This window comes from Mastacembelus armatus, chromosome 16 (assembly GCF_900324485.2).
Source record: "Mastacembelus armatus chromosome 16, fMasArm1.2, whole genome shotgun sequence".
Lineage (NCBI taxonomy): Eukaryota > Metazoa > Chordata > Actinopteri > Synbranchiformes > Mastacembelidae > Mastacembelus > Mastacembelus armatus.
The window spans coordinates 16,343,165-16,366,692 of record NC_046648.1 but is presented as its reverse complement, the minus strand read 5'-3'; the positions used below and the strand labels follow the sequence as shown (position 1 = coordinate 16,366,692).

Here is a 23,528-nt window from a genome sequence, read left to right as displayed (position 1 = left end):
TTTGATTTGGTAATGTTGCCATACTCAAAATGCCATACTCACATTCAGTAGCTGTGTAAACAGTAACTGTGGTAGACTAGCTACATTGTGCATTCAAAGAGAAAAGAAGAAGAAGAAGAAGGAAAAAAAAACAGCCTAGAGAGCAAAGAGTTTTACTCCAATTTTTTCTGCAGTCAGGTTTGAACAGTTCATGATCAACAGCCAGAATTTACAGGCTTATTATACAAAGGCATTGATTTGTCCAGGCATGAGCAAGACATACAGTATGGGCAATGATGACCCAAGCAGTCAGCACATAATCTTACTGATTGATACACTGTACATGCTAAGACTTTCCTTTGTCCAGACCAAGTATATCAGCAGGTTTATTTTTTTACTTAGCTGAATTTTGCATGAGTTTCTAGTAGAGCTCCAACTTCTGCTGTCTGATTTCACTTAAGAGCATATAGCAAGATATTTTAAAGCAGAATCTATCACTTCAACAGACTGCTGCCGGCTTATATATCCGATTTATCTCTTGATCAAAGGTCTGATCTCAGAACACAGAGCTGTTGATTTTAGTGTTGTTTCCTTGTTTATGTCTATATCAGGATATTAAGGTCTCTAAATGATTCAGTCAGACCTACCTTTTAAAAGCTGTTAAAATACAAATTTAAACAAGACAGGAATGTAATATGATCCGTTTAACATAGCAAATTTAGTACTAGTGCATCAACTTTATCAACTTTCATACACGTTGCAGCCGACTGTTTAGATGTATGTAAAAGTTACTATGTATTCTAGTGTCGTGATTTTCTGTGCTGCTTCAGCTCCAGTTATTGTACAAAGTAAATGCACTGCTTATTACTAAACACGAGTCATGATATGTCCTCTGATTACCCCTTCAAAGATGATTACTGAGACTTATTGTAGACATGAAGTGCTGTGGCTAATGGTTCTGAAACATTTCTTGAAAATGAACAGTCTAAAACCATTGACAAAGTTTGTTTTGTTCAGACATTTTTATGTCTTATTGTGTTGCAAAGTCTGATATCACTGACATCATCATCATGTATCCACTGGCTAAGAAAAACAGGCAGATTATGTAAAAACATCAGTAATGGACACCGTTCAACGGTTCCATTGTTCCAATTCATGTAATGACCCTGAAAAGCTTGATCTTGCTGCTCTACATTGATTCAGTGCATGAGCAAAATGGTCATTAAAGTTTACTTACATCAGCTATTTTCCCCACTGATGTAAAACAGTGGAAAGTAGCGTGCTCAAAGATAACAGTAGGAAGGTGGGTCTACCACTGTGCCTTATAAGCATACCTTTCTATATAGTGGACGGAAAATCTGATAAGTGGATAGACATATGAAAATTTAGGTTTCTTACTTGGGTAAGAAAGAGGTAAACAACTGTACTGTCCAGTGTCAGATAAGGCATTTTCAAGGACAGGTTTTTATACTCCAACTTTTGGACATGAAAGTGTAGTTCAAGGTTGGGGGCCATTTTTATTGGAGCTTACCCCAAGTCAATCTTGTATTATTTTTTAAGTATAGCTTTTGTGTTTAAGAAAAACTCAATTTAATCTCTCCATCTCATTGTAAGGCAAAAACCAGGTAGTGCTTCTCTGCATGCATACTATGTATACATCCAACACATGCACTATCTGCACAAAAAAAGTTCCATAAACATTCGATTGTTTATCCCTCGTTATCCCAGGCTGTGCGTTTTTCATGCTTCTCAGGGTACGCTGAGCGTAATCCAACAGAAGTGCAATGAGGTGAATTTTTCATCCATTCTCAAATTTGCTATTAATCCTTGCAGTCATGCTCCAATGACTTGTTGCTCGGTAAATTATCCCTTTCATTAAACCACAGAAAAGCTGTTTCTGCAATGCAGGCTCTTTTAAGTCTCTCAGACACTCACCCCTCTCTCTGAGTATAGGGGGAAACAGATTATATAACTCAGTACAGTCCTGTATCTGGTAATCAGCTCAACCAATCTCTGATTAGAATCTGGTAATCTTCTCTCCAGAGTCACCAACGATGAGATGGGCCATGGAAGGGTGAATCTGTGAAAATATAGAGAGATCAGAAAAAAATACTTTATTACCAGTGTCAATTCATTATCATTGCTCTGCACTGCACTGAAAATACTATTACCAGCATAGTCTTTCAAATTATATTACAGTTAAATGAGCATGGGCTTTATAAATGGCATATAGTAAAATCAAAACTCAAACCTAAGCAAATTAGGTGTCACACCCCATCTATAGCTACTAAACACAGATTACACTTCATGACAAGTACATTTGGTACCAACTACCATTTTTCTCCTTTCTGACCTGTGCCTGAAGTGGCCCATAGGGCACCAGTTCTCCATCCACAGTGAGTGTTCCCCGCGTAGACAGAGGCTGCAGCCTGAAAGCCCTGCAGGTAACGTGGCTCACATACGGCGAGCTGACGGAGTGGTGGGTTCCCCTTTCCATGGCAAAGAACAGTCTTAGGAGGGTGGCTCTGGAGATCCCTGCCCGCACAAAGCTCAGGTGGATCAGTCCATCGTCAAATCTGGCCTGGGGTGCAGCATGAAGGTCAGCCCCCAAGTGAGTTTGATAAAGAGCTAGGACTAGGACAAAGTCTCCTTCAATGGTGACCCAGTCTCTAGTGGGAAGGGGTTGGTTGAGGGGGGGTAACAAATCATCCCCAGGGAGATTTAAAGGCAGTGAGACAAAAGGACGGTTCTTCAAGGGTCCCGCTGGCTCGGCAATGTCAAAATTAAATGATGAGGATGGTGTGCGTAGACAGGGTGAGGGCGAGGTGGAGTTTGGGGTGTTAGGACGGGGCACGAGGTAGGATGAGGAGTGTGGGGACGCGCAAGATGGGGAAGAGGGTGGTGTGGGAGAAAGTGACAGAGAGAGAGAGGGGAGCTTAGGCGGAAGGGAATTTGAGTGGGAGTGTTGGAGGAGGGACAGAGGCCTCGGCCTAGAGGTGTTCTGGTTTTGGTCCAATGTCTTGGTCTTGTAAGAAAAAGGAGAGTGACGAAAGGGAGAGGAGATGGTGAGTGCTCGCTCTCGGGCAATATCTGGTCGGTAGGGTTCTTCCTGGTAGTAGGTTCCATTCAGATCCACGTCCTCTACTCCATATGAAGTACCAGAATCTGCCTGTGCCTCCTGACTGAGAGACTGGTTGAAGAGAGAGTTGGCTATTTGGTCTGAAGGGGCAGAATTCTTTCTTAGTGCCTGTCGGGCTTTCTGAAGGTTATCTTGGTCAGTAAAAGAACTCTGTGGCTCTTCATCTGCTTCTCGCCCCATGTCTACCCCATAGCTCTCTCCCAGCTCTCTTGCATGCAACACTCCCTCCCTCTCAACAGAACCACCACTGCCTTCCCCATCCTTCCCCCTATCCTCCTCCTCCATCTCAATGGAATCTTGCTCTATTCTTCCCTCATCTTCTCTTTCATCCTTTATCTCCGCCAGCCTTTCTTCCCTCCCCATACTGATTTCATCCCTTTCATTTGATTCAGAACTCGTCCCTGACCTTTCTTCTGTTTCCATCTCCATCTCTCCCTCCCTTTCTCTGTCCTCCGCCAGGCTGCTTGCCCTCACCACACCAGTTCCTCCTCCCCTGGCCCTCTCCCTTCTCCTCTCCCTTTCTCTCTGCCTCTCTTCCTTTTCCCTCTCTCCCTCACCCCTACGCAGACTCCTCTGTTCACTGATACCCATGTCAGAACAGGTGCGGTGGATCGGCGTACGGCAGAAGCCCTCCAGACCTTCTGTGATACTACGGGAGAGAGGTCTCCTTGGAGGAGGAGGTGTGGCATCTGGTGATGTGATGACAGTGGAGGGTGGCAGATAAGACAGACGACCCTTGTAGGATCGAAGAGAAGCTATGCGCACTAGGGTGCCCAGGGTGAAGCGAGCTGAGCCCAGACCACGATACCTGGAATAAGAATAGATTTCCACTACCTTTCTATGAAACAAAGTGATATTGCACAATATAGCAGAATTGCAGTTATGCTTAGGTGAACCAAGCTTATAGTATAAGCAATTACACACCCACCTCTCACTCTCTATGTCCACATCGGACACAAAACCCCAGGCAACAGAAAGGAAAGAAAACAGTCTGCTGGGTGCTGCAGGACGACTGTTGTTAGAGGGAGGAGGGCTGGTTGTCACTGAGACCAGGTCCATGGGTCGGACACCGCCACGGCAGAGCAAAAAGCAGCAGTTCAAAAGGAGAGGTTCCCGAAGGCACATGTCATATCTGTGGGAGAAATAAAAAGACAATGCTGCCTCTTGTCAATAAAGATAAAGACACAACTGTACAAACAACACAGTCATTCCACTATTCAGGGCCATCTCGGTGTAGATAACCAGGTTATGACAAAAACAGTGAGCTCTTGTATTTAGGGGCAAAACATCTTATTAGTTAGGTATTAGGCTAATCTGATTTTGTGAATTATTATACAATGGATCCACATATCCCTTTTGCATTAAAAACAACGCTTAAAAAGTCTTCTGAAAGATGGCACAGCAAAATGTGGTATTACTGAGCTTCACTCAGTTATAACTGCATAATGCCAAGCTTACATGCAATTTGTCATAACACCCAATTACCTTGACTATGCCGATCATTAACGCAATCGAAATGATGAACACCGCAAAAACGTTTTAATACAAAAGTGCAGAGAGAGATATGAAGAGCATGTTTTACTTGCACTTCTTGCTTGTCTATTTCCACGCAGCTGGTCTGGAAGTAAATGAAAGCTGAAAAAGACAATTCTCACCTTAACAAATGTGAGCGAGATACATGCTTACCCTGCGTGGTGGTTGATGGAGCCAGCCAGGGCATTCCCAGAGCCACAGGGCAGAATGCCAACAGGTGTTTTTATTGCTTTTTCCCAGTCATAGCGTTCCATCAGCCCATTAATTACCTAAAGAAATTACAGCTAAAATTCAGAAACTCATGTTGATGATAGACACAGGGAGCTGGCCATTATGTGGTATACAAATATGTAAGTATTTTTGGTTCCCGAACATCCCTTAAATTACCCCCCCCTTCACAGGAGTACTACACACCTCATGCAGCAGCCCATCTCCAGAAACAATGACAATGCCATCCCACTCTGGCAGTGATATATCTCTGATAAGCTCCCTTGCATGGTTCTGACGCTCTGAGTCAAGAGTAATTATAAGTTAACACAATTACATATGTATATTTCATGTAAATATATTATCTGCCTCTTAGGGATGAACTTTGACCATCATGTGTTACCTGTCTGTATAAGGTTGTAGCTGATATTGGCCTCTCTGATCATTGGCAGGATGTGGGTCTGACACCACTGCATTGCCTGGCCTCTGCCGCTAAAGGGGTTGACCAGCAACAGTAGTCGCCTGGGCCGAGGTAGCAGACTTCTTGAAAATTCTGTTTGAAAAATAAGGAAGAGTGAGAATAGGTTATATCTCTCACCGTTCTTGTCCAGAACAAAGGACAGAACTGGTTGTTTACTGCATTTTCAAAGCCAACCAACTGTGACATAAGCTAAGATGTCATTACATAGTGTTGCCCAACCCTGGACTCTGAGTGCACTCAACCATTTAAGCCTCCTTCATTTCCCCTCCCAGGATCTACTTTGCAGGACTGTCTGGGTGCAATTTGTATGATCTCCCAGTGCCGGTGTGGGTTTCCTCCAGTTACTCCAGTTTCACACAACACATGAAAGTTAGATTAACTGGTTTACTCTAAATTGCCGATAGACGTGAATGTGAGGAAAAATGATTTGCCTCTGTGTTGACCCTGTGGCAGTCTGGTACAGTTCTCTTGTTTGAGAGAAAATACATTTTAGATAGATCAGTGGTAAATCATCTAGCCAATCAGTTTGTAGAAGAAATAACAGAAACCATTCTTGTCTTCTCTACTACACTAAAATCCAGGTTTGGACTTTAAAGTAAAAAAAAAAAAAAAGCTCTGAAATTCAGTCTAAGATTTAGTATAATTTAGATGGATGTCAATGGTGCAGAAATTGGGATGAAACAACTGCACTCTCAGATAATCCTGGATTATGCAAACTCACGGAACCACAGCTATAATGCCCATGAGTATGTGTATATATATATATATATATATATATAAAAATCACATAATCTAGAGAGTAGGTGATTCAGAAATGATGCTCCTAAAGTTAGAGAGCTGTAACAGACAAATGAGAAAGAATGAAGGCTGCACGAGCACAGTGGGAAAAAAAAACTCAGGGTCCAACAGAAGGCTGGTAAAACTGAAGTGAACAGGGTGAAATGCAGCCCAGTACAAATAAGGCAGGGATAAGGGACAATGAGAGACATACAGAGACTTTATCACCGTTAGGGGGGAAGACAGTGAAAAGTGAATGGAAGAAAAAAAAGAAAAAAATCATTAAAGATTAAAGAGGAGGAAGGAGACAGGAAAAAACGTGAGATGATGGTAAGTGTTGATGCAAAGGCAACAGTATGAAAAAGACAGGCATGGCATGGCATGACACACACACAGTCAAAGTAAACAATGAGCGGGGCCTTGCTATCTGGTTGATTATTAAGGCTGGGGGACCAAGTGCCTGGGAAGGGGTGGCAGGCTGCAGAGGCCACACCCTCCCTGTCTCTAGAGTTGACACTGAATGATACAGACCGTGTGGGCAGAACAGATAAGGTGAAAAGAAAAAGGGAGTAAGGCATTATATAAATAAACTCAAAAAAGATGCAGTCATGTGAAACAAACACAAATCCAAACTAAATACTCTGAACAATAAATCTCATAGCCTCTTAAGGTGTATTAGTGTTAATTCCCCTTTGTTTGGTTACATAACTCCTGAAATGCTCCACTGCTCTTGATACTATTTGTGCACCCAGTGACAAAATGCTGTACTTACAGAAAGGTCTTTGGTCACTGTGACATTAAGCTATACTTAGCAAGCATTTACAAAGGAGCCGTAAATCATGGTGGAATGAGGCAACATGTGCTTTGTAGCAAACAAAAGGAATTCAGGAGTTGACTCAGACAAACATTTAGTCAACCAATGTACAACCTACTAAAAACTTTTAATACACTGAAAATGTACGCACTATAGCAATGAACAAGGCTCCTTATTAAAAATGAGGCAAGTAGGTTTAGGGTTGTTGCAACATCAACAAAAATGATTAATGGTGTCAGGGCAATTGCAAGAATTGGGGCAATTACTGATTATTCATTCATTCATTCATTCATTATCTATACCCGCTTATTCCTATTTAGGGTCATGGGGATCTGCTGGAGCCTATCCCAGCTCTCTTTTGGTGAAAGGCAGGGGTACACCCTGGACAGGTCACCAGTCCATCGCAGGGCCACACATACAGACAGACAACCGCACACTCACACTCACTCTAATGAGCAATTTAGAGTCACCAATCGACCTAATGTCCATGTTTTTGGACTGTGGGAGGAAACCGGAGTGCCCGTAGAAAACCCATACAATCACGCGGAGAACATGCAAACTCCACACAGAATGGCCTCTGCCTCTGAACCAGGAACCACCGTTCTGCCCAATTACTCATTGGTCAATAGAAAATTATAAGCTACTTTGATTATCAAATAACTGCTTAAGTCTTTTTCAAGCAAAACACTACCCCAGTTGAATTCTGAACTGTTAAGATTAATCAATTCATAGTTGAGATTAATCAATTCTTAATGTTTTTTTTTTGCAGCCCTAGCATTCTCAGTTATATATAATTTCTCATAAAACAATAGTACAGGTTTACAGTTATTGATCATTATGAAATGAGTGTGACAGACGTTGCCTAAAACACCAGAGAATGCACCCATAGGGATATATACAGGGTACTGGAATGCATATAATCACCAGTATGGTCCTAATAACACATCAAATAGGACAAGCAAGCCTCTGGTGGGACACAAACTCACCAGTGTCAGCAGTAACGGTCACACCTCTGAGTAGACACTGCACAGCGGCCGACCACTTCTCAGCTTCAGGCCTGCTTTCTGCCAGGTAGGCCCTCACCTGCCTGCGTCTAGACACCCCTTTCCGTCGTTTGCCTGGAGGGTACCAGTACAGCACCAGGAGTGGGGGTGCGGGGGCGCGAGGGCAGCTGCATCCCACTAGCTCCAATAAAGGCAGCTGAAGATGGGCTTCCTTCCCTGGCCGTGGTGATAGGCGCTGGATATGTATGTGGGTGTGGGTGAGGGTCAAGGCATAGTTGGAGGCCGGAGCCATAGTAGGGGAGACCGCGGAAGACAGTCCACCCGGACCACCAGGGCTGTTGGGGCCACTGTTATTGCTGCTATTACTGCCTGATCCCCAGCTGGCAAACTGACCATGCAGCAGAGCTTCTGCAGGTGAAGGTGAAGAAGGTTCTGGGGATCGCATCCTCACTGTTGTTGTGAAAAAAATTTCTCAGAAACAATGAAGTCTAGGGTATTTTTATAAAGTTAGGGGCTTAAAGCATTGGATTATGCAGCTCTTCAGGCTTTGACAGTCAGTTTGAGAACTTTATCCCTGAAATCTCCTTGAATATCATTCTTCTTCTTCAGTGTTTGAACTCAAAATAACATCACAAAAAAATCTGCCCTGACTTTCTGTTCCCATCTGTCCATTTGAGATGGGTGTCTCCATTGGGAAAAAAAAAAACTACATCCTGTTCATAAGTTCCTCTCTTTAGTGTATTTATCCAGTGAAGATGGAAAATGCTAGGAAAAAAAAAGTCTTTGTGTCGCAGTTAAAAAGCTCTGAACACGGACTTAAAAAGCTGTCAGCTTCTACAGGCTAATGACAGGTCAAGATTGAACTGGCAAAGTCTGAACATATTCAAAAACAACATGACTTACTTTTTTTTTTCACCGCAAGATCAGTCATGTAAACAAAAATGATGTTTGCAAATATTGCATACGTAAAAAATAAGTTTACAACTTAAGCCACCTATTGTGAACACAATATAAGACAGCAGAGGAGCTACTCAACAATAACAGTAAGTCTTTAAATAATTACATACATGAAAAGGTGAAACTCTTAGTTGTATTGGCAAACACATTGTTTAGACAAGGAGGCTACAACAATTAATGCACATGTAGAGATTTCTGTAAAGTATGTTGTACGGTAGACGCTGGCCAAAATGTAATTAATGCCATAAAGTTGTGGTAAGTGCAGACTTTTTCTAGACCTTTAATACCTATATTGCTCTCTTTAGTCTCAGCGATGTATAGGAGGCAGAGAGGAGGAGTGGGCCAGTCCTCTATACAGTAGTGTGATATATTAAAATTTCACCCAAAAAATACTTCAATGCTGCTATACTTCATTGTCTGATCTCCACTAAAAGTAAGACAGGTGTAAACTACACAACAACAAAAAAAAAAATGAAAACAAAACAAAAGACAAACAAGGAGACAACTTTAGATGGCTCCTTGGTTTATGTCATGGTAATGTCCTTGAGTAAAGCCTCATGTTCCTTCCCAAAGATCTCTGCTCCTGTATAAGGACAAAGGAAGGCAGCAATCAATTAATTGTAGAAGTAGAAAAAAAAAACAACTTTAACAAACAAAATCAAGTAGATACTTCTTGCTTCAAATTAACTTGCATTTCACTGCACAAAGGTGAATATTTTCACATTTAGATTAGAACAATACAGAGAACTGTTATGAAAGATAACCGAATTATGGGTACAGGGTGAAGCAATGCAAGATCTATGATGCACCCTGACCATAGGTACATTTTTGCTGAAGCACATGATGATTCTGAGTTACACATCCTCAAATGCCTTGCTGAGACGCCACATTATTTTGGATGAAGGGTTGCACACAATGACCACAGCTGGTTGGTATTTACATATTCAGGGCTTTTGTCTAACAGGATCTGGGGACACAGTGTCTATTTCACAATTGGAATCTTGGATTGAGCTTTCGCAAAACACTGACCTAAATGTCACTGGATTTTAGAGGTTTTGTAACTAGCAGTAAGAGTAACAATCGACTTCCCAATAAAGACAGTTTACAATGTGCTTGATCAATAAATAATAACATGTACAGAAACACTGTATTCTAAAACAAATCTGGGACACAGAACCAACTGTACATAAATTTAAAAAATCACTTGTTTTTTTATTTTGAAAATGATTCCCTGTGCATCCCTGTGAATTACAATAAGGGACACTTATTATTACCACATAACTGTATATATATAAATGACAGATTACGCAAATGTTAAAGTTCTGAGTCAGCAGAGTCCAGCTCTTTAGACTTTGGAGCCTCTAAGTACAATTACTAGGCTGTCACTGTGGGACTTCAGTGTACCCTAAATTAATAAACTGGTCACATCTTTCAAGTTTTATAGCGGCCAGGAAACATTATGCAAGCTGTGCTGCAGACAAAATCAATACGTGGCCGATGCCCTGTTCTGATAAAACACGTACAAAGAAGGAGCTCACTGATGCCCATTGTTGCACCTTAAGGTCCTTGAACCACAGGGTGGGGACATCCAGAAATAATAATCAACAGGCTAATTTTGTCTCCACACAATGAGGCTGCTGTTGAGTGACTTAGGGAATTTTGGGTAAGTTTTGGTTAGCTTACGCTTTGAACCCTAAGCAGGTCCAACGTTACAGTAAAGGTCACGGGTACACGCTTGAAAGCAGAGTTGAGAGTTTGTCCAACGACACCGCTGATCTCAATTTTTAGCTCTGATTGGTCGATAAACCTGAACAGATTTCATCCTTCCAACGTTAGCTAGCAAGTTAACAGGCTGTTAGCCAGCACCTAGCTACACTTTTACACTTAAGCTACAATACCGTTACAGCCAGAGATAAAACGTTAGTTAACGCTACATCCTTTAAAGCTGCCATCAAGAAGCAGAGTTTAAAATGACAGGAGATAAAAGTACGTTAGTTAACGCGAAACCAAGGTGAAAACAAATGCTAGCTCGCTAAGTTGCTGTTATAATTGACAGCTTTGTCAGTTTGCGATAGCTAGCAGTTTAGTTAGCTAATTTACGTGTAGCTCAAATTCACGCCAACTTTCTGCACTGACAAAACTAGTACTGTGAAAAACAATAGTCCTCTGTATGGGTACACCCCAAAGCTCGTGTTTTATGATGTCAGGTCTCATTTCTTTTTCGGTTTCATGAGCAGCCTTGTTAGCGCAGATACCGTTACACGGTAACATGAGCTAACGGCCGTTATAGTCCACCTGTCAAGCCGAGCTCGGCAGATTATTTCGGCTTTTAGAGATATGTTTATTGTGGTAATCAAGTACAATGAGACAGACTGAACGCAGTATAATAAAGCTAAAAAAACCAGAATTACCTCATCTTGTCTGCCCTCTCACGATCACACGGTGAAGCCTCTGGAAACTGTGGCTTGGTGCAGGAAGTGTCCGGAGACGCAGCAGCTTTGAGCGGCAGAGAGGAAACCCAATGACGATAAGGAAAGCATCGCAACACCCACCGACATTCTCCAATCATTGACCGACCACAGTTTCCTGGCCAAATCAGTTTCTTGGCCCACTCTCATCAATATGCATCATAAATGGCATCACATTGCCATTTAAAACCTCTAAGGGCTGGAGCTTTGTATGGCAATGTCAGTAACAAAAGGTGTCCAATAAAACACACAAGACAACAGCTGTACAGCCAATCTTTTATTTGTGTCAGATTGCATGAAAAACAAAAAGACTAGTTCTTGTAAGCACAGCTGGGTCTGCGACCACGAGCTCTCTCGAACTTTCTACCCTTGGAGCGGACGTAGGGCCTGGGGAAGAGAAGAAGAGTTTAGGATATGATGACACTGCAAACCCAACAATCATTTAAAATGAAAAATATATATACAGCCAATAAATGGTATACACTAGGAAGTTAGCACTACTGATTTTTTAGTAGCTACTTTACAAAATAATTAAACAGACTCAGGGTGCATGGTTGAGAAGTACCTGAATGAAAGGTATTTATACCATCTTGTGTAATGTTAACTCATGTATGGAAATGGGCTATAGTGTATGGATTAGTTTCTTCAAAACCCTGTCAATCAAAATCCAACTAAGTAACATCAGATTAAATTTGGAGCTTGAATTTGGAGCTACAATACTTTTAACATTTTGTGTTTTGGGCCAGAATTCACTTAAACACAACAGCAGCAACAGCAACAGACTGCTCCATAAAAATCATACAATCATCTTTAGCATTTATTTGAACTTTTCTTAAAGAGTTCAATACTTGTTTAACACAGATATGACCAATAACTAAAGCCAGCACTCCATCCTGGTGTACAAGATACAGTTATAGTTTGCTTAAGCAGGTATGCTTGAGCAATCTACAAACTTTTTTTCATTTTTTCCACCAGTCCTTTCTCTTCGATGGACAACTGAAACCTTCAACCAATTTTTTTCGGTTTAAATTATACTGTCCTGTATATTACCATATCAGCAGCAGACAACCCACCTCCTGACACCCCAAAAACCAACTCATGACAAGATCAAGCACTGATTAAATCAAGGTAGCTAAATGTACTGACACTTAGATAAAAAGCTCTGAAGCTTTAGTTATTAAATTAAATGCTTTTAAACAACAGCCTATTGATAGTTCTGCTAAATTGAATAGTGTTTAACAATCACTCCTCAGTAGTCTGTGCAGTTACATCCACTAACTTTTCTCTTAAGAGTTAGGCTATTCTAATCTCCTTTAAAAGACAAAGAATGACACAAAAGAGCAAAAGAGAAATAGAACAGGAGGTGAGAGAGAAACAAGACGTGAGGTGTACAGAGCAAGAGAACAGAAAGAATGTGTCCTGTGAAGACTGCATCAGACAAAAAAGCGACAAAATTCTACAAAGTTACAGTGCTAAATTAGTAAAATCATCTAATCAGGCTCTAGTGGTAGCTTGGCCTCAGGCTGGTCAAAGCATTGGGGCAACAGTATAAACTACAGACGTCTTACTAAACATTTAGTTTCGTAACTTTACATACTTGGTGTGGCTGTGAGGAGTTCCAGGAGCTTTTCCAAAGTGCCTGTACACCTCTCTTGCTTTGCGGGGTCCTGAAGAAACAAGTGTTATAGATTTTTAGATTTAATGACTGGTTTACAGCATATTCAAAAAACCTCCATACATAAACGAATACTTAACATACATGTTAAGTATACACACACTATCTCCTTGTGCCAGAATTAAGCACAAGACCAATGAATACTAGAACAATTTAGACAGACCTAAATAGTGTTACAGTGAGGGTTTCATTTTTAAACATTTTATTTAAAAAGTGACGGCACAAGCCTCTGCTGTGTAGGGTCCTTTATTTTTTAAGATTAAAACCTTTCGCATTTTAGTGGCAGCCTCATGGCAGAACCATATGGACGTGCAGACTGTAGAATAAGACTGAAAACCATTATGTGTGAACTTGCTTGTGTTTACAGGCAAATACATTGAGTAAGAAAATGGTGCTTTGTTAACTGACAATTGTTCAAACAGGCCGATCTGACACAGCACATGCCTGATGTCTGTTCTTTTACAGAGATAAACATAAGGGATGAAATTTACAGAAAACCACAAAAATGATTATTACCATAAAACCTACACCACAGTTTGTTGGTAATATGTTTATATTTAAGAAAAGCCTGTCATACAACACATTTAGGTTTCAAGCTTGTACAGTTCACATAAAGGAAGGTCACAGGTTCGCATATGATTAAGCAAATATGCAAACATCTACTTGTTGATCAGTTTCTAGCCATCAGGTCAAAATAAAAATGAAACCCTGACTTCTTAATTCAAGCAGTATTCGCATCCATAGCATTACAAGACGGTGAGTTCCCACTCAAACGCATAAATTTAATACATTCAGGGATGGCAGTGATTTGTCAGGTGTACATCACCCTGGCAGGACACTGCCTATATTAACTAATGCAAGGGTTTAATTGTTTAATAATTGAGTTACCTGAGAGCAGCACTGTGCCATGTCCCTTGGGAGAAGCCAAAGCCAGCTGGTCAAAGGTCATCACCTGACCACCTGCCTTCAAGATTCTGCGGCGGGCACCATCAGTTACCCTCAGAGCACAGATCTGTGCACAGATCACAAAGTTAAAGACAGATCCTAGACGGACAAGGTGAAAACCCACAGAATCAGATGAATTCTAATATTCTACAAAGAAGCCATTACCTTGAGCTTGGGGACTTCCTGAATTCTGACATCGTCGGTGACTGTTCCCACAACAACAGCAATCCTGTTCTCACGACCAGGCAACTTCATCTTACGGATCTGGGAAAAAGGAGACAAAGTATGCAAAATCAAATGCCTCCATGACTGGGCTCCACACTATCAACTATAGATATAACAGTCTAGAGAATTATATATATTATATACATATTATTATATGTTGACAATTATATATTTATAGACTTGTAATATGTGTAATGTGATGTGTTGGCTTTAATTGTAATTTCTTTACTCTAAAAACATATAGTGTATGTATTAAGAGACAGCAAATAGGAAAACATCTTTACACAAATTTTATCCAAATGTTTTAAGTCAAACTCCATGAATCCAACTAATAAAACTTTTCGCCTACAAATATCTCAACTCAGGGTAAGTATTGATGTGACATCAGTGCTGTCTTTTCCTGAGATATAAATTCTTGGAATATACAGATATTATGGAATCATTTTTATGTAAGGCTACATGTCATCAGACATGCTGTGGGTAAGTTGGCTGTCCACTGAATAAATGAATGAAACTGATTGCAGGAACACTGAAATTTACATATAGACAAAAAGTATTTGATGTGATCAGTCGCAGATCCAGTGGAGTAAATGAGTACATCGTTAAAAACAATCATACCAAATTTTAAATGTCACCCAACTGCTGCAGGTGTGAATATACTTTTCAAAAATACATACCAGCTTCTTAAAAAGAATGACTTGTTGCTTACTACAACTTGTAACAACACAAACTATTAACTGTACTATGAATGCTCATTAGATTTATAAGTGGTGGACAGAGAAATGAGACTGACCAGGCGGGAGATGGAGATGGGAGGCCTGTTGGTCCTGCTCATGAAGAGCCTCCTCAGGACAACCTTGTTGAAGGGAGCATTAGTGCGTCGGGCCAGAAACCTGTACAACTGCAAAAAAACCCAGTGGGACAGTCAGGAATACTACATGCGATCAGACTGACTGGTCACAGAGAGGTACATAAACTACTGTGCTGACAGAAGCAAATATCGGTGCTATTATTCTGAAGATTAAACCATAACATGTGAATATAATTTACCTTGACCAGGAGCCTCAGATAAATATCCTGGCTCTTTGGCTCTTTCCTGTGCACCTTGCGGTCCTTGTTGTGCCTGATGTCAACTCCCTTGAAGAATGAACAGAAAAATAAGTCATATATAAAGCACCTTCACTTCATCCAGGCTCCACTTCATATCGTGCACTCATAAATCCCACGTCCAAGTAAAAGTGGAAAATAAAATATCACCAATGAATGTGTGGCGTTAACAAGCAGCTCAACAATTAGCAGAGGCCAGTTCACACGTTGACGCTGCAGAGCTAGTTGCTAACATCAACGCCGCAGTCAACGAGCCAATGCTTCACAGAGTGCTTAACTTTAACATTTACGAACAGAACAAAACTTTATAGAAAACATAAATTATGTTAATACATAATATTCGCCATTCGCCAGCAAGCTACTGATCAACCTCTAGGCTCGAAGCGCCTGCATGTACCGCAGCACAGTCTGTACGAATGAGGATAAGCTAATATGAATTACAGGGTCAAATAAAACGAAATCATAACAGAAGCGTAACGCAAATGGACTTAACAACCAGGACAAATTGCTATTAAGAACATAAGACTCTTTAATTCAGAGGATGACCGTAGATACTCAAGCTATTACATTTTCAAATTTCTCCTAGCGGCACCTACCATCTTGGAGTCAGAGCGAAAAGGGAAAAGGAAGAGCTGAGGTCTCGCGATAAACAGTGTGCTGAAATCTCGTGTTTCTGATTGGCTGCTGAACACGTGCTTCCCGTGGGCCAAAATAAAAAAAAACAGCAAGGTTTTAAGATGGTGCCTCTAGTGGTAGTTATTAGCTAATTTTAATTTCTTAAACTGATTATATTTATATTTATAGTATATTATTTACTTAATTTCAATATGATAATGTTTTTTACATGTTTTATGGTATTACATATATTCCCTTACATGAACAAGAAATAAATATTTTTAGTTAGTTTGACAGTGTATAATTTAATGATAGACAGATAGATCTTATATTTAGCTTAGTTCTTATATTTACTTTTATAGAGAAATTTAACAGATAAATAAACAGATAAACGATAACGTCTAATGGGATTAATTAAAAATTCATTAGTGTACATTTCTTTGGCGTATTTGAACAGAAGGAACTGAGATGAATGGTCAGTCCATACTACAGTGGTGGTAAAATTCACAATGTAGATGACTGATGAAAGTAAGCTAGTAGAATTTGATTTTAAGATAAAACTGTTTTGAAAAAATAAACAAGAAAAAACATTTAGACAATAAACAATATTTTTTTATTGATTACAAAATGCAGGTAAGGAAACATTTTTACATTTTCCTGTGAATTCCATGAAGCATATTACTCCTATATATGACATATATATGACATACTTACACAGTCTATGTTAAAATAATGACTCACGAGGCCTATATATTCTGAGAAAACCAGATTACACCATTAACAGTTTCAGCAGAGTAAATGAGATAATGCTTAATAAATATCATGTACTTTTGAATATGTCACTGTCTTGGAAAGATAGGGAAGTTGAAATGAGTAAAACAACAATTCACATGGGCTGATCCGCTGATTCACAAAGATGTGACCGTTAGCTATAATGCATGATTGCTTCCTAGTTTTCTCAGTAAATCTAACAAGTCTGCAACAGAATTCTGCCCTTTACCAAGTGTCACCTATTATCATTAAAAAAAACTTTCATCATAAAGCTTAGGATTTCAGTCTTATTCCAGTTTGTGGTCACGCTGCTGCCTGAGGTGACACAGGAAAATTGTGAAAGCTAGTGCGATGCCTCCCAGAAACACTGTCCGTGCCACAGGGGGGACCAGAGCAAAGTTCACTGCCTGAGATGAATGAAAGATGAAAACAAATATATGCAGTATGTCTCTGTACAACTGAATATATGTGTGCAGTTCTGTGACTCTGTGTGTGCTGCCATAAAGTAAATATGTCTCACCTGCATTGTTGACCAAAACACTACACCAGCCTAAAGAGATTAACAGACAGTGGATTTATAGACAGACAGACACACTGCACCATTTTTAGCATCTAGCCATAAGAATAACATGTACCTTATAAGATGTCCAGAATTTCTGTCTCCAGTCTTCAAACAGATCCTCTTTGTTTTCTAGAAAACTTAAACCTAAAAGGAAAGTTGGGTGTTACATCGTTTATATTATGTTGGTTTTTATGACAATTGTTTTAATTAACAAATCAAACAAATCAAAGTAGTGACACCAGTTTTATATCTTTAGAATAAGAGGAGGGTAATGACACAGACTTTACATTTACATGCACATTCTGATATTTTGGGGGAAAACGATAAATGCGATAAGGAAAAGAGACAGAAACTGCATGGTCCGTATTTCTAAAATCTTGATTATATCAGTCTGTAGTATGAATTTAGCCTTGATTTAGCTTTTAAAGCAGGCTAATGAAACTTAGACAGTTTTATAAAAAAAATGAAAAATGAAGACTTTCTTATTTTAAAACTGAAAGGTTGGTCAGCACACTTATACACTTACCAATATAAAAAGCACTGATGGTTAGAGGAGCCGCAATCAGCTGATCCACCACAACTTTTCCAGTCACTGCGTTTACTCCTCCTCCTGGTAACATCCTCTCCAGCCCTCTGAGCCAGTGGTAATTGAAGTTGGCATGAAAACAGAAACCCACAGTTGCCACTCGAGCAGTCTGACACCAGTCGATGACAGTTGAATCCTCTGAGGTGGATCCTGCGGCAGGTTTCCCACCCAGCACACTCTGCTGGATGAGGTCAGCAGAGGCAAACAGTGTTGTGTATCCTAAGACATTACTGATGTATGGGTGAGCCTTGAACACCGTCCAGGCTCGGTTCATAGTGACAAATCTGAAAAAAGGATTAAAGCTGGATTCATTCATAATAAAGCCAATGGGTGCCACTGCTTCACAGCATGATTGTCAGATTGTCAGCTTGTTTTAAGTGAAGAAGGATTACATTTAGCAATAATAATTACATTATCTTGAACCACTCTAGATTATGACATTTATCCAAATAATATTCAAACCTACCAGTCAAGCCCAGCTCTTCTCACATTCCTATTAAATCGGAAACAAGACACACAAGCTCTTTTCTCATTTTCTGCTTCTATGGCATGAAAAGGTGGAGCTGAGGTGGATCTACAAGTGAGGAAGGGTTTCTTACCAGTCCAAAGTTCTGCCACTGTTGCATAGAGTGTGTGATAAGAACTTTATCAGCCTGGAGAGGACTCTGAGAAAATAACACATGTGAGGAAAGAAGGGTTCAACCAAGCAATGACATGCTGTAAACAGCAGAGCAGATCGCACATGTTTTTCATGCCTTGTCATCATGTGAATTTAAGGTACTTGGAGCCTGGGTCGAACAGTAAATGCCACTTACCAAGGATTTTTTCAACTGAGTTGAGACCAACACCAGAAAGTTAACAGTGCAGCCCTCTGGTCAGAAACACACATGGTGGTGCTATATATAGATGCCACTCCTGCAGCAGACATATGATGCTCACAGTCTTAATTTTATGAAAGAGTTTAGCTGAGCTGCTGCATATAAGTGGTCAGATAATGTAAAATACCACAATAACATTTTGTTTCATTTAGATGACTGGGTGAGGTATGTTACTAATACGTGCACAAACACAATGTATTAACACCAATTCATGAGAATCAGAATCAAAATTAACTTTACTGGGCAGGTTTGTGCACACAAACAAGGAGTTTGTCTCCAGTGCACTAAGCTCTCTGTGTACATAAAAGTTAAAAATAGAATACATGAGTTAAAAAGAAAGAAAAAAAAACTAGGAGTGCACAACAATCTGTGAACTAGTGCAAATAGGAGTGCAAGGATTTAAGTATAGCTGTGAGTATAACTGTAACAGTGGTGTGACACCTTACATGAGGTAAGTCACGTGTAAATATGCATAGAGTGATTATTGTACATTCGTTATTTCTGCCACTCTATGACAGTAGAGTTCATCAGAGACACAGCCTGGGTGGTTTTGGCGTACAGTGCTATGTAGCGACTACCAGAGGGTAGGAGTCTGACCAGTTTGTAGCCAGGGTGTGAGGGGTCTTCAGAAATGCTCTTTACCCCCTGTCCTGACCATGGACTGGTGCAGGTCCTGGATGGAGGGAAGATCGGCCCTGATGATCCTCTCTGCAGACTGGATTGCAGAATATGAAGAGTGTCCAGCTGGAATAATGTAGCTCTGCTCTTCTTAATACACCAGATTGAAAGCACACAGATAACAGTCTGAAAACATTGTCTGATCTGAGAATAAACCATACTCAGGTTTTCTGGCGCTGCATAAAACTAAAACATTTCCAGGACCACGTGAACACAAAAGAAATATGCAAAGCGGTTTTCTAAACAACTGCACTGTGACTGGGAAAACACGCAATACCTGACAGCCAAACCTTTAGCAAGTTACTGATGCAAAGCTTTTCCATTTTGCACTGATTACATTGAACATGTATCAAATAAACAAAGGAGACGTTAACATATGTTTTGTGAGTTCAACAAAATGACAAGATACTGAAAGTACATATGTGCTAATGTTGTTGTTTTCAAGTTTGAACACCCAACAAAACAAAGACCAACCCCCCCAAAAAAGTAAAGCAGAAACAAAACCATGTAAAAAGAAACAAGATGTGACTAAGGAAGGGAAAAAGTGAAGATTATGTCATTTTTAATTTTTAAAATAGAAAAATAAAAATGTGGAAAAAAACATGTACATTAAACATATTTATTTAATTTAATTATTTCTAATTCCATTCATTCTATCTTGCTCCCTCTCTGTTTTGTGAAAAGGACAGCCTTTTCACCCACCTGCTGCCATAGATATGTAAAAATCTGTACTTGGAAGTTGTGCTATTGAATTGCAAAGGTCAATTAAAGCCACTAGCAACCACCTTAGCTCTTCCCTCTGAGAATGTGATAATTAGGGCCAGAGTTTAAGCTGATCAATTAAGGGCTTGTTAACTGCCTCAACTGGTGTGTTTGTGTCTCCCAGTATTTAACAAGCTGCCTTTAGTGTGTCACACAATGGGGACGTGTGCCCACACCTCCGAGGGCGGTTGACTTCTCAGATAATTGCCTCTTTCTTTTCAGAGCCTCTCATCATGTCTCACTTCCTCACCCACTATCAATTTGTCAGGTTGGATTCCATTCATACTGCTGGGGAAAAAAAGGAATTTGTGCATTTGCTTATTGACCACTGATGTCACTTCACTTAATCTGGGCACACACACCCACAATACATTCAAGACACACACTGACAATTAACTTACCACACCTCTGTCTCTGTAGCAGCCTGGCTCCTCAGTGCCCAGAGGAGCTGGAAATAAAGTGAGATACACAGCAACCGGAGGAGCAGGACGGTAGGATGAATTTCCTTCTCTTTTATTTATACTAATGAACTGAACACAACACTACACATAATATACATTTTATATTTCTAATTTATCGCTCATTGACTTTGCCTGCAAATACAGGCAGTGGAGGGAAAAGTACTCAGACCCTTTATGTAAGTAAATGTAGTTATACCACAATGTAAAAATACTCCATTACAGGTAAAAACACTGCATTTGAAAGTAAAAAAAGGAGTTATGTACAATGTTCATTCAGTGTTATTCTATTATCTGTGAATATATTATTGATTTAATATTGCCATTAATGTGTGGTCAGCATTTTGTTTAGTGGGCAGAGGTGGAGCTGATATTAATTGATATGCTGAACGGTTGGGTGGAATAACAAAGATCTATGCACTGTATTGAATGAGAGCAGCACAGATTTTGCATATAATAACTTGTGCAAAATAACTACTGACTACAGATGTGAAATAACTGGCACCTCAGCAATCATTTATGTATGTAGTAATAAATAGGACTTGGGTGGTGTAGTTAGTTACATTGACAGTCTCATTTAAAACCAATGACATTTTTAAACTGCTTGATTTTCAAGAGTTGGCTTCTGCTGTTAAGCTGCTTCAGAAGATTGAAATGCATGATAGATGTTGCTGAAAGAAATTTTTTCCTTACATCTTAAATCGTTTAAAATTAATATAGTTGACCTGATTTCAAGATAGTATTGCTCAATGACATGACAGCAACTTGTAATTTGTCTTTTTCACTTTTTTATTTTTCTGTCATTTCACTGTTTCATCATATGTTTTCATGAAGCTTATCTCTTTATTTCCCATTCCCTCTCTTTTCAGCCATGCAACCATCTGTCTCTGTGACTCTTGAGCCCGGGTCAGAGCGAGGGATCCCTTGGGGTCGTGACCTCTACACTTTTGTAACTTCAGCAGCAGGTCACATGATGAGGACCCTGCAGAAACCCCGGAAGAACCGGCCGTCCAAACGGCAGGTCAACCACCGCCGCTTTCTGCACAACATGATTCAGAGGTATGTTAGGACAGCACACAAACTCTGGAGTCATTTCATATTAAAAACATGTATAACAGTTTGCTCCTGGAATATCTTAAGGCAGTGGGTTAGTCCCAAGAAAAAAATAAAAATAAAAAACAAGGTATAATATGATGATTATTGGCATATTTTGTATTGTTGAAAATAGCCAGGATTGCTGATTCCTCTGCTTGCACTGTTATAGCGAAGCCAACCAGCTACTGACTGTTGCTTCATATTTACAGCACCGTTCCAACATTTTGTCTTTTCTGTCACATTTAACTCTCAACAGAAAGTTTGCAGACATAGAGGCCGCAAACCATCGACTAGCATCTGCTCTTTATTTTAAGGACGAGAAAAAACACGTACCCGCTCTGCAGTCCCAGAAGCCAGAGACATCTGAACAGTTAGGTAGTACTTGCCAAAGCGGTCATCTGCAACAACCAGACAAATGCAGCATCTCAAAGTCTCAGACTCATGACTCTAATGGCTCATATCAAACTGAGGTCAGTACAAAGAAGCAGCTAGACTCAGGACATCTTTGGAAACGGCATCCCAAATCACAGCCCTCCATCTGCACCACCAGAAAGAACAACCAGAGCAAAAGACAGAAAAATAGGGTTGGAAATCACAAACTGGTTGAATTCACATTCATAAACTCTCCCAAAGATATAGACTGTTACCATGGGGCAGAACTTGTTCATACTGAGTACTATGAAGACGACAACTCGCTACGGCCACACAACAATCTTGCAGAACACCCTCAAACAGCCCTACAGGACTCTGATTTCATCCAAAAAGCGGATATATCTCCTTCTTTCTCACCAGAGCTCTCTCCGTTGTCTCTTGACTCTTGCGACTTCTCGATCCAAATGTTCACGGACATCTCGACCTGTACACATTCTCAGAGGAGCATTGCTGACATTGCAGAGGCTCAGTGGACAGATATAATGGATCTATTCAGTGCTGGCAACAATGACTTAGGAGGCTGCATGGATGTAGAGTCCTATTTTGAAAGTATTTGTGCATGTCAAGGTGATGCAGGCCAGGAGGTCGGTGCAGATGAAATTGCATTTTCAGATCAGTCAGATAGTTTTGCAGAAAGTATCTGTAACAGCAGATCCAAAGTGGAGGATTTACACCGTGACAGAAGTGAATATAGATATCAGTATACATACAGGTGTCAGGAAGATCAGGGACTGACTACAAACCACACTGCAGAGACACAATTCAACAATTTTAAACCATCCCATGATTCAAACAGTTCCCCAAACCAGCTCCTCAAATCGATCAACTACCACTACAATGTCTCAGACCTGCAGGCATACCAGTGTTCCCAGCAAGAGAGTCACTGCATGCTGCTAAACTGTGAAAATAACACCCATTTTACACCATTTGAGGGTATAGCTCAGTCATTCTCTGCACCCCTGCATAATCCTGAGCACCGTCCCATACCAACACCACCACACGAGGATGACTGGTTGTTCACCGACATCCTGAAAGACAGGAAGTCACCTGACTGTTAGGAAAACTGTTTTTTCCCTATAGGTCTGTTATTATTGACTGTGTAGAAAAGTCTTAGGGTCTGCAACATATTTACTTTGTTTTTCCCCTTTATCTAAATGTTAATTGTTACTAAATTCTGGTTAACTCCTAAACAATAAACACATTTTAAATACTGTGAAACAGAAAATCTGACTAATTACATAATAAGTACAATCAATTGAATGGATTTACACAGAACTATTCAGTTAAACACTTTTGACAGTAAATATTACAAATACTCAGACTGAATTTGATTTTCCACCTTTTTGCACCAAAACCTTTATGTGTATAATTGTTAAGGCT

The 23,528-nt window shown here is 40.1% G+C and overlaps 3 protein-coding genes across 4 annotated transcripts; all 3 read right to left on the bottom strand.

Annotated features, from left to right (window-relative positions):
• Positions 1-136: 136 nt before the first annotated feature.
• Positions 137-11,409, bottom strand: sphk2 (sphingosine kinase 2). Its single transcript, XM_026317116.1, has 8 exons — positions 11,303-11,409; positions 7,917-9,474; positions 5,262-5,411; positions 5,066-5,160; positions 4,805-4,920; positions 4,047-4,250; positions 2,333-3,926; positions 137-2,059 (listed from the first exon to the last, which is right to left on the bottom strand). The coding sequence occupies exons 2-8, from the start codon at positions 8,377-8,379 to the stop codon at positions 1,997-1,999; spliced, it is 2,685 nt and encodes an 894-aa protein (XP_026172901.1). The 5' UTR covers positions 8,380-9,474; positions 11,303-11,409; the 3' UTR covers positions 137-1,996.
• A 212-nt stretch (positions 11,410-11,621) lies between these two features.
• rpl18 (ribosomal protein L18) lies at positions 11,622-16,007 on the bottom strand. Its single transcript, XM_026317913.1, has 7 exons — positions 15,908-16,007; positions 15,255-15,341; positions 14,998-15,105; positions 14,145-14,243; positions 13,923-14,046; positions 12,957-13,026; positions 11,622-11,746 (listed from the first exon to the last, which is right to left on the bottom strand). Exons 1-7 carry the CDS (start codon positions 15,908-15,910, stop codon positions 11,671-11,673), a joined length of 567 nt encoding a protein of 188 aa, XP_026173698.1. The 5' UTR covers positions 15,911-16,007; the 3' UTR covers positions 11,622-11,670.
• A 553-nt stretch (positions 16,008-16,560) lies between these two features.
• Positions 16,561-18,726, bottom strand: LOC113136486 (mpv17-like protein). 2 transcript variants are annotated; one of them, XM_026317345.1, is made up of 7 exons: positions 18,661-18,726; positions 18,445-18,510; positions 18,312-18,338; positions 17,786-18,129; positions 17,333-17,403; positions 17,218-17,247; positions 16,561-17,104 (listed from the first exon to the last, which is right to left on the bottom strand). In XM_026317345.1, the coding sequence occupies exons 4-7, from the start codon at positions 18,117-18,119 to the stop codon at positions 16,985-16,987; spliced, it is 555 nt and encodes a 184-aa protein (XP_026173130.1). In that variant the 5' UTR covers positions 18,120-18,129; positions 18,312-18,338; positions 18,445-18,510; positions 18,661-18,726; the 3' UTR covers positions 16,561-16,984. The 2 variants fall into 2 exon arrangements, with proteins under 2 accessions (XP_026173130.1, XP_026173131.1); XM_026317346.1 differs by lacking the exon at positions 18,312-18,338 and having other exon boundaries at positions 18,661-18,705.
• Positions 18,727-23,528: the final 4,802 nt, after the last annotated feature.

Bases quoted from the DNA above. Each gene is read 5' to 3' on its own strand.
- sphk2 (XM_026317116.1), bottom strand. From the start codon at position 8,379: ATGCGATCCCCAGAACCTTCTTCACCTTCACCTGCAGAAGCTCTGCTG. The intron at 3,927-4,046 runs GTGGGTGTGTAA...TTCTTATTCCAG, and splicing joins GTGGACATAGAGAGTGAGAG to GTATCGTGGTCTGGGCTCAG. The intron at 2,060-2,332 runs GTCAGAAAGGAG...ATATTTTCACAG, and splicing joins ATGGGCCACTTCAGGCACAG to ATTCACCCTTCCATGGCCCA.
- rpl18 (XM_026317913.1), bottom strand. The intron at 14,244-14,997 runs GTCAGTCTCATT...CCTTTTTCCCAG, and splicing joins CCATCTCCATCTCCCGCCTG to ATCCGTAAGATGAAGTTGCC. The intron at 13,027-13,922 runs GTAACTCAATTA...TTGTTTCTTCAG, and splicing joins TGGCACAGTGCTGCTCTCAG to GACCCCGCAAAGCAAGAGAG.
- LOC113136486 (XM_026317345.1), bottom strand. From the start codon at position 18,119: ATGAACCGAGCCTGGACGGTGTTCAAGGCTCACCCATACATCAGTAAT. The intron at 17,404-17,785 runs GTAAGTGTATAA...CTTTCCTTTTAG, and splicing joins CATCAGTGCTTTTTATATTG to GTTTAAGTTTTCTAGAAAAC. The intron at 17,248-17,332 runs GTACATGTTATT...TAATCTCTTTAG, and splicing joins AATTCTGGACATCTTATAAG to GCTGGTGTAGTGTTTTGGTC.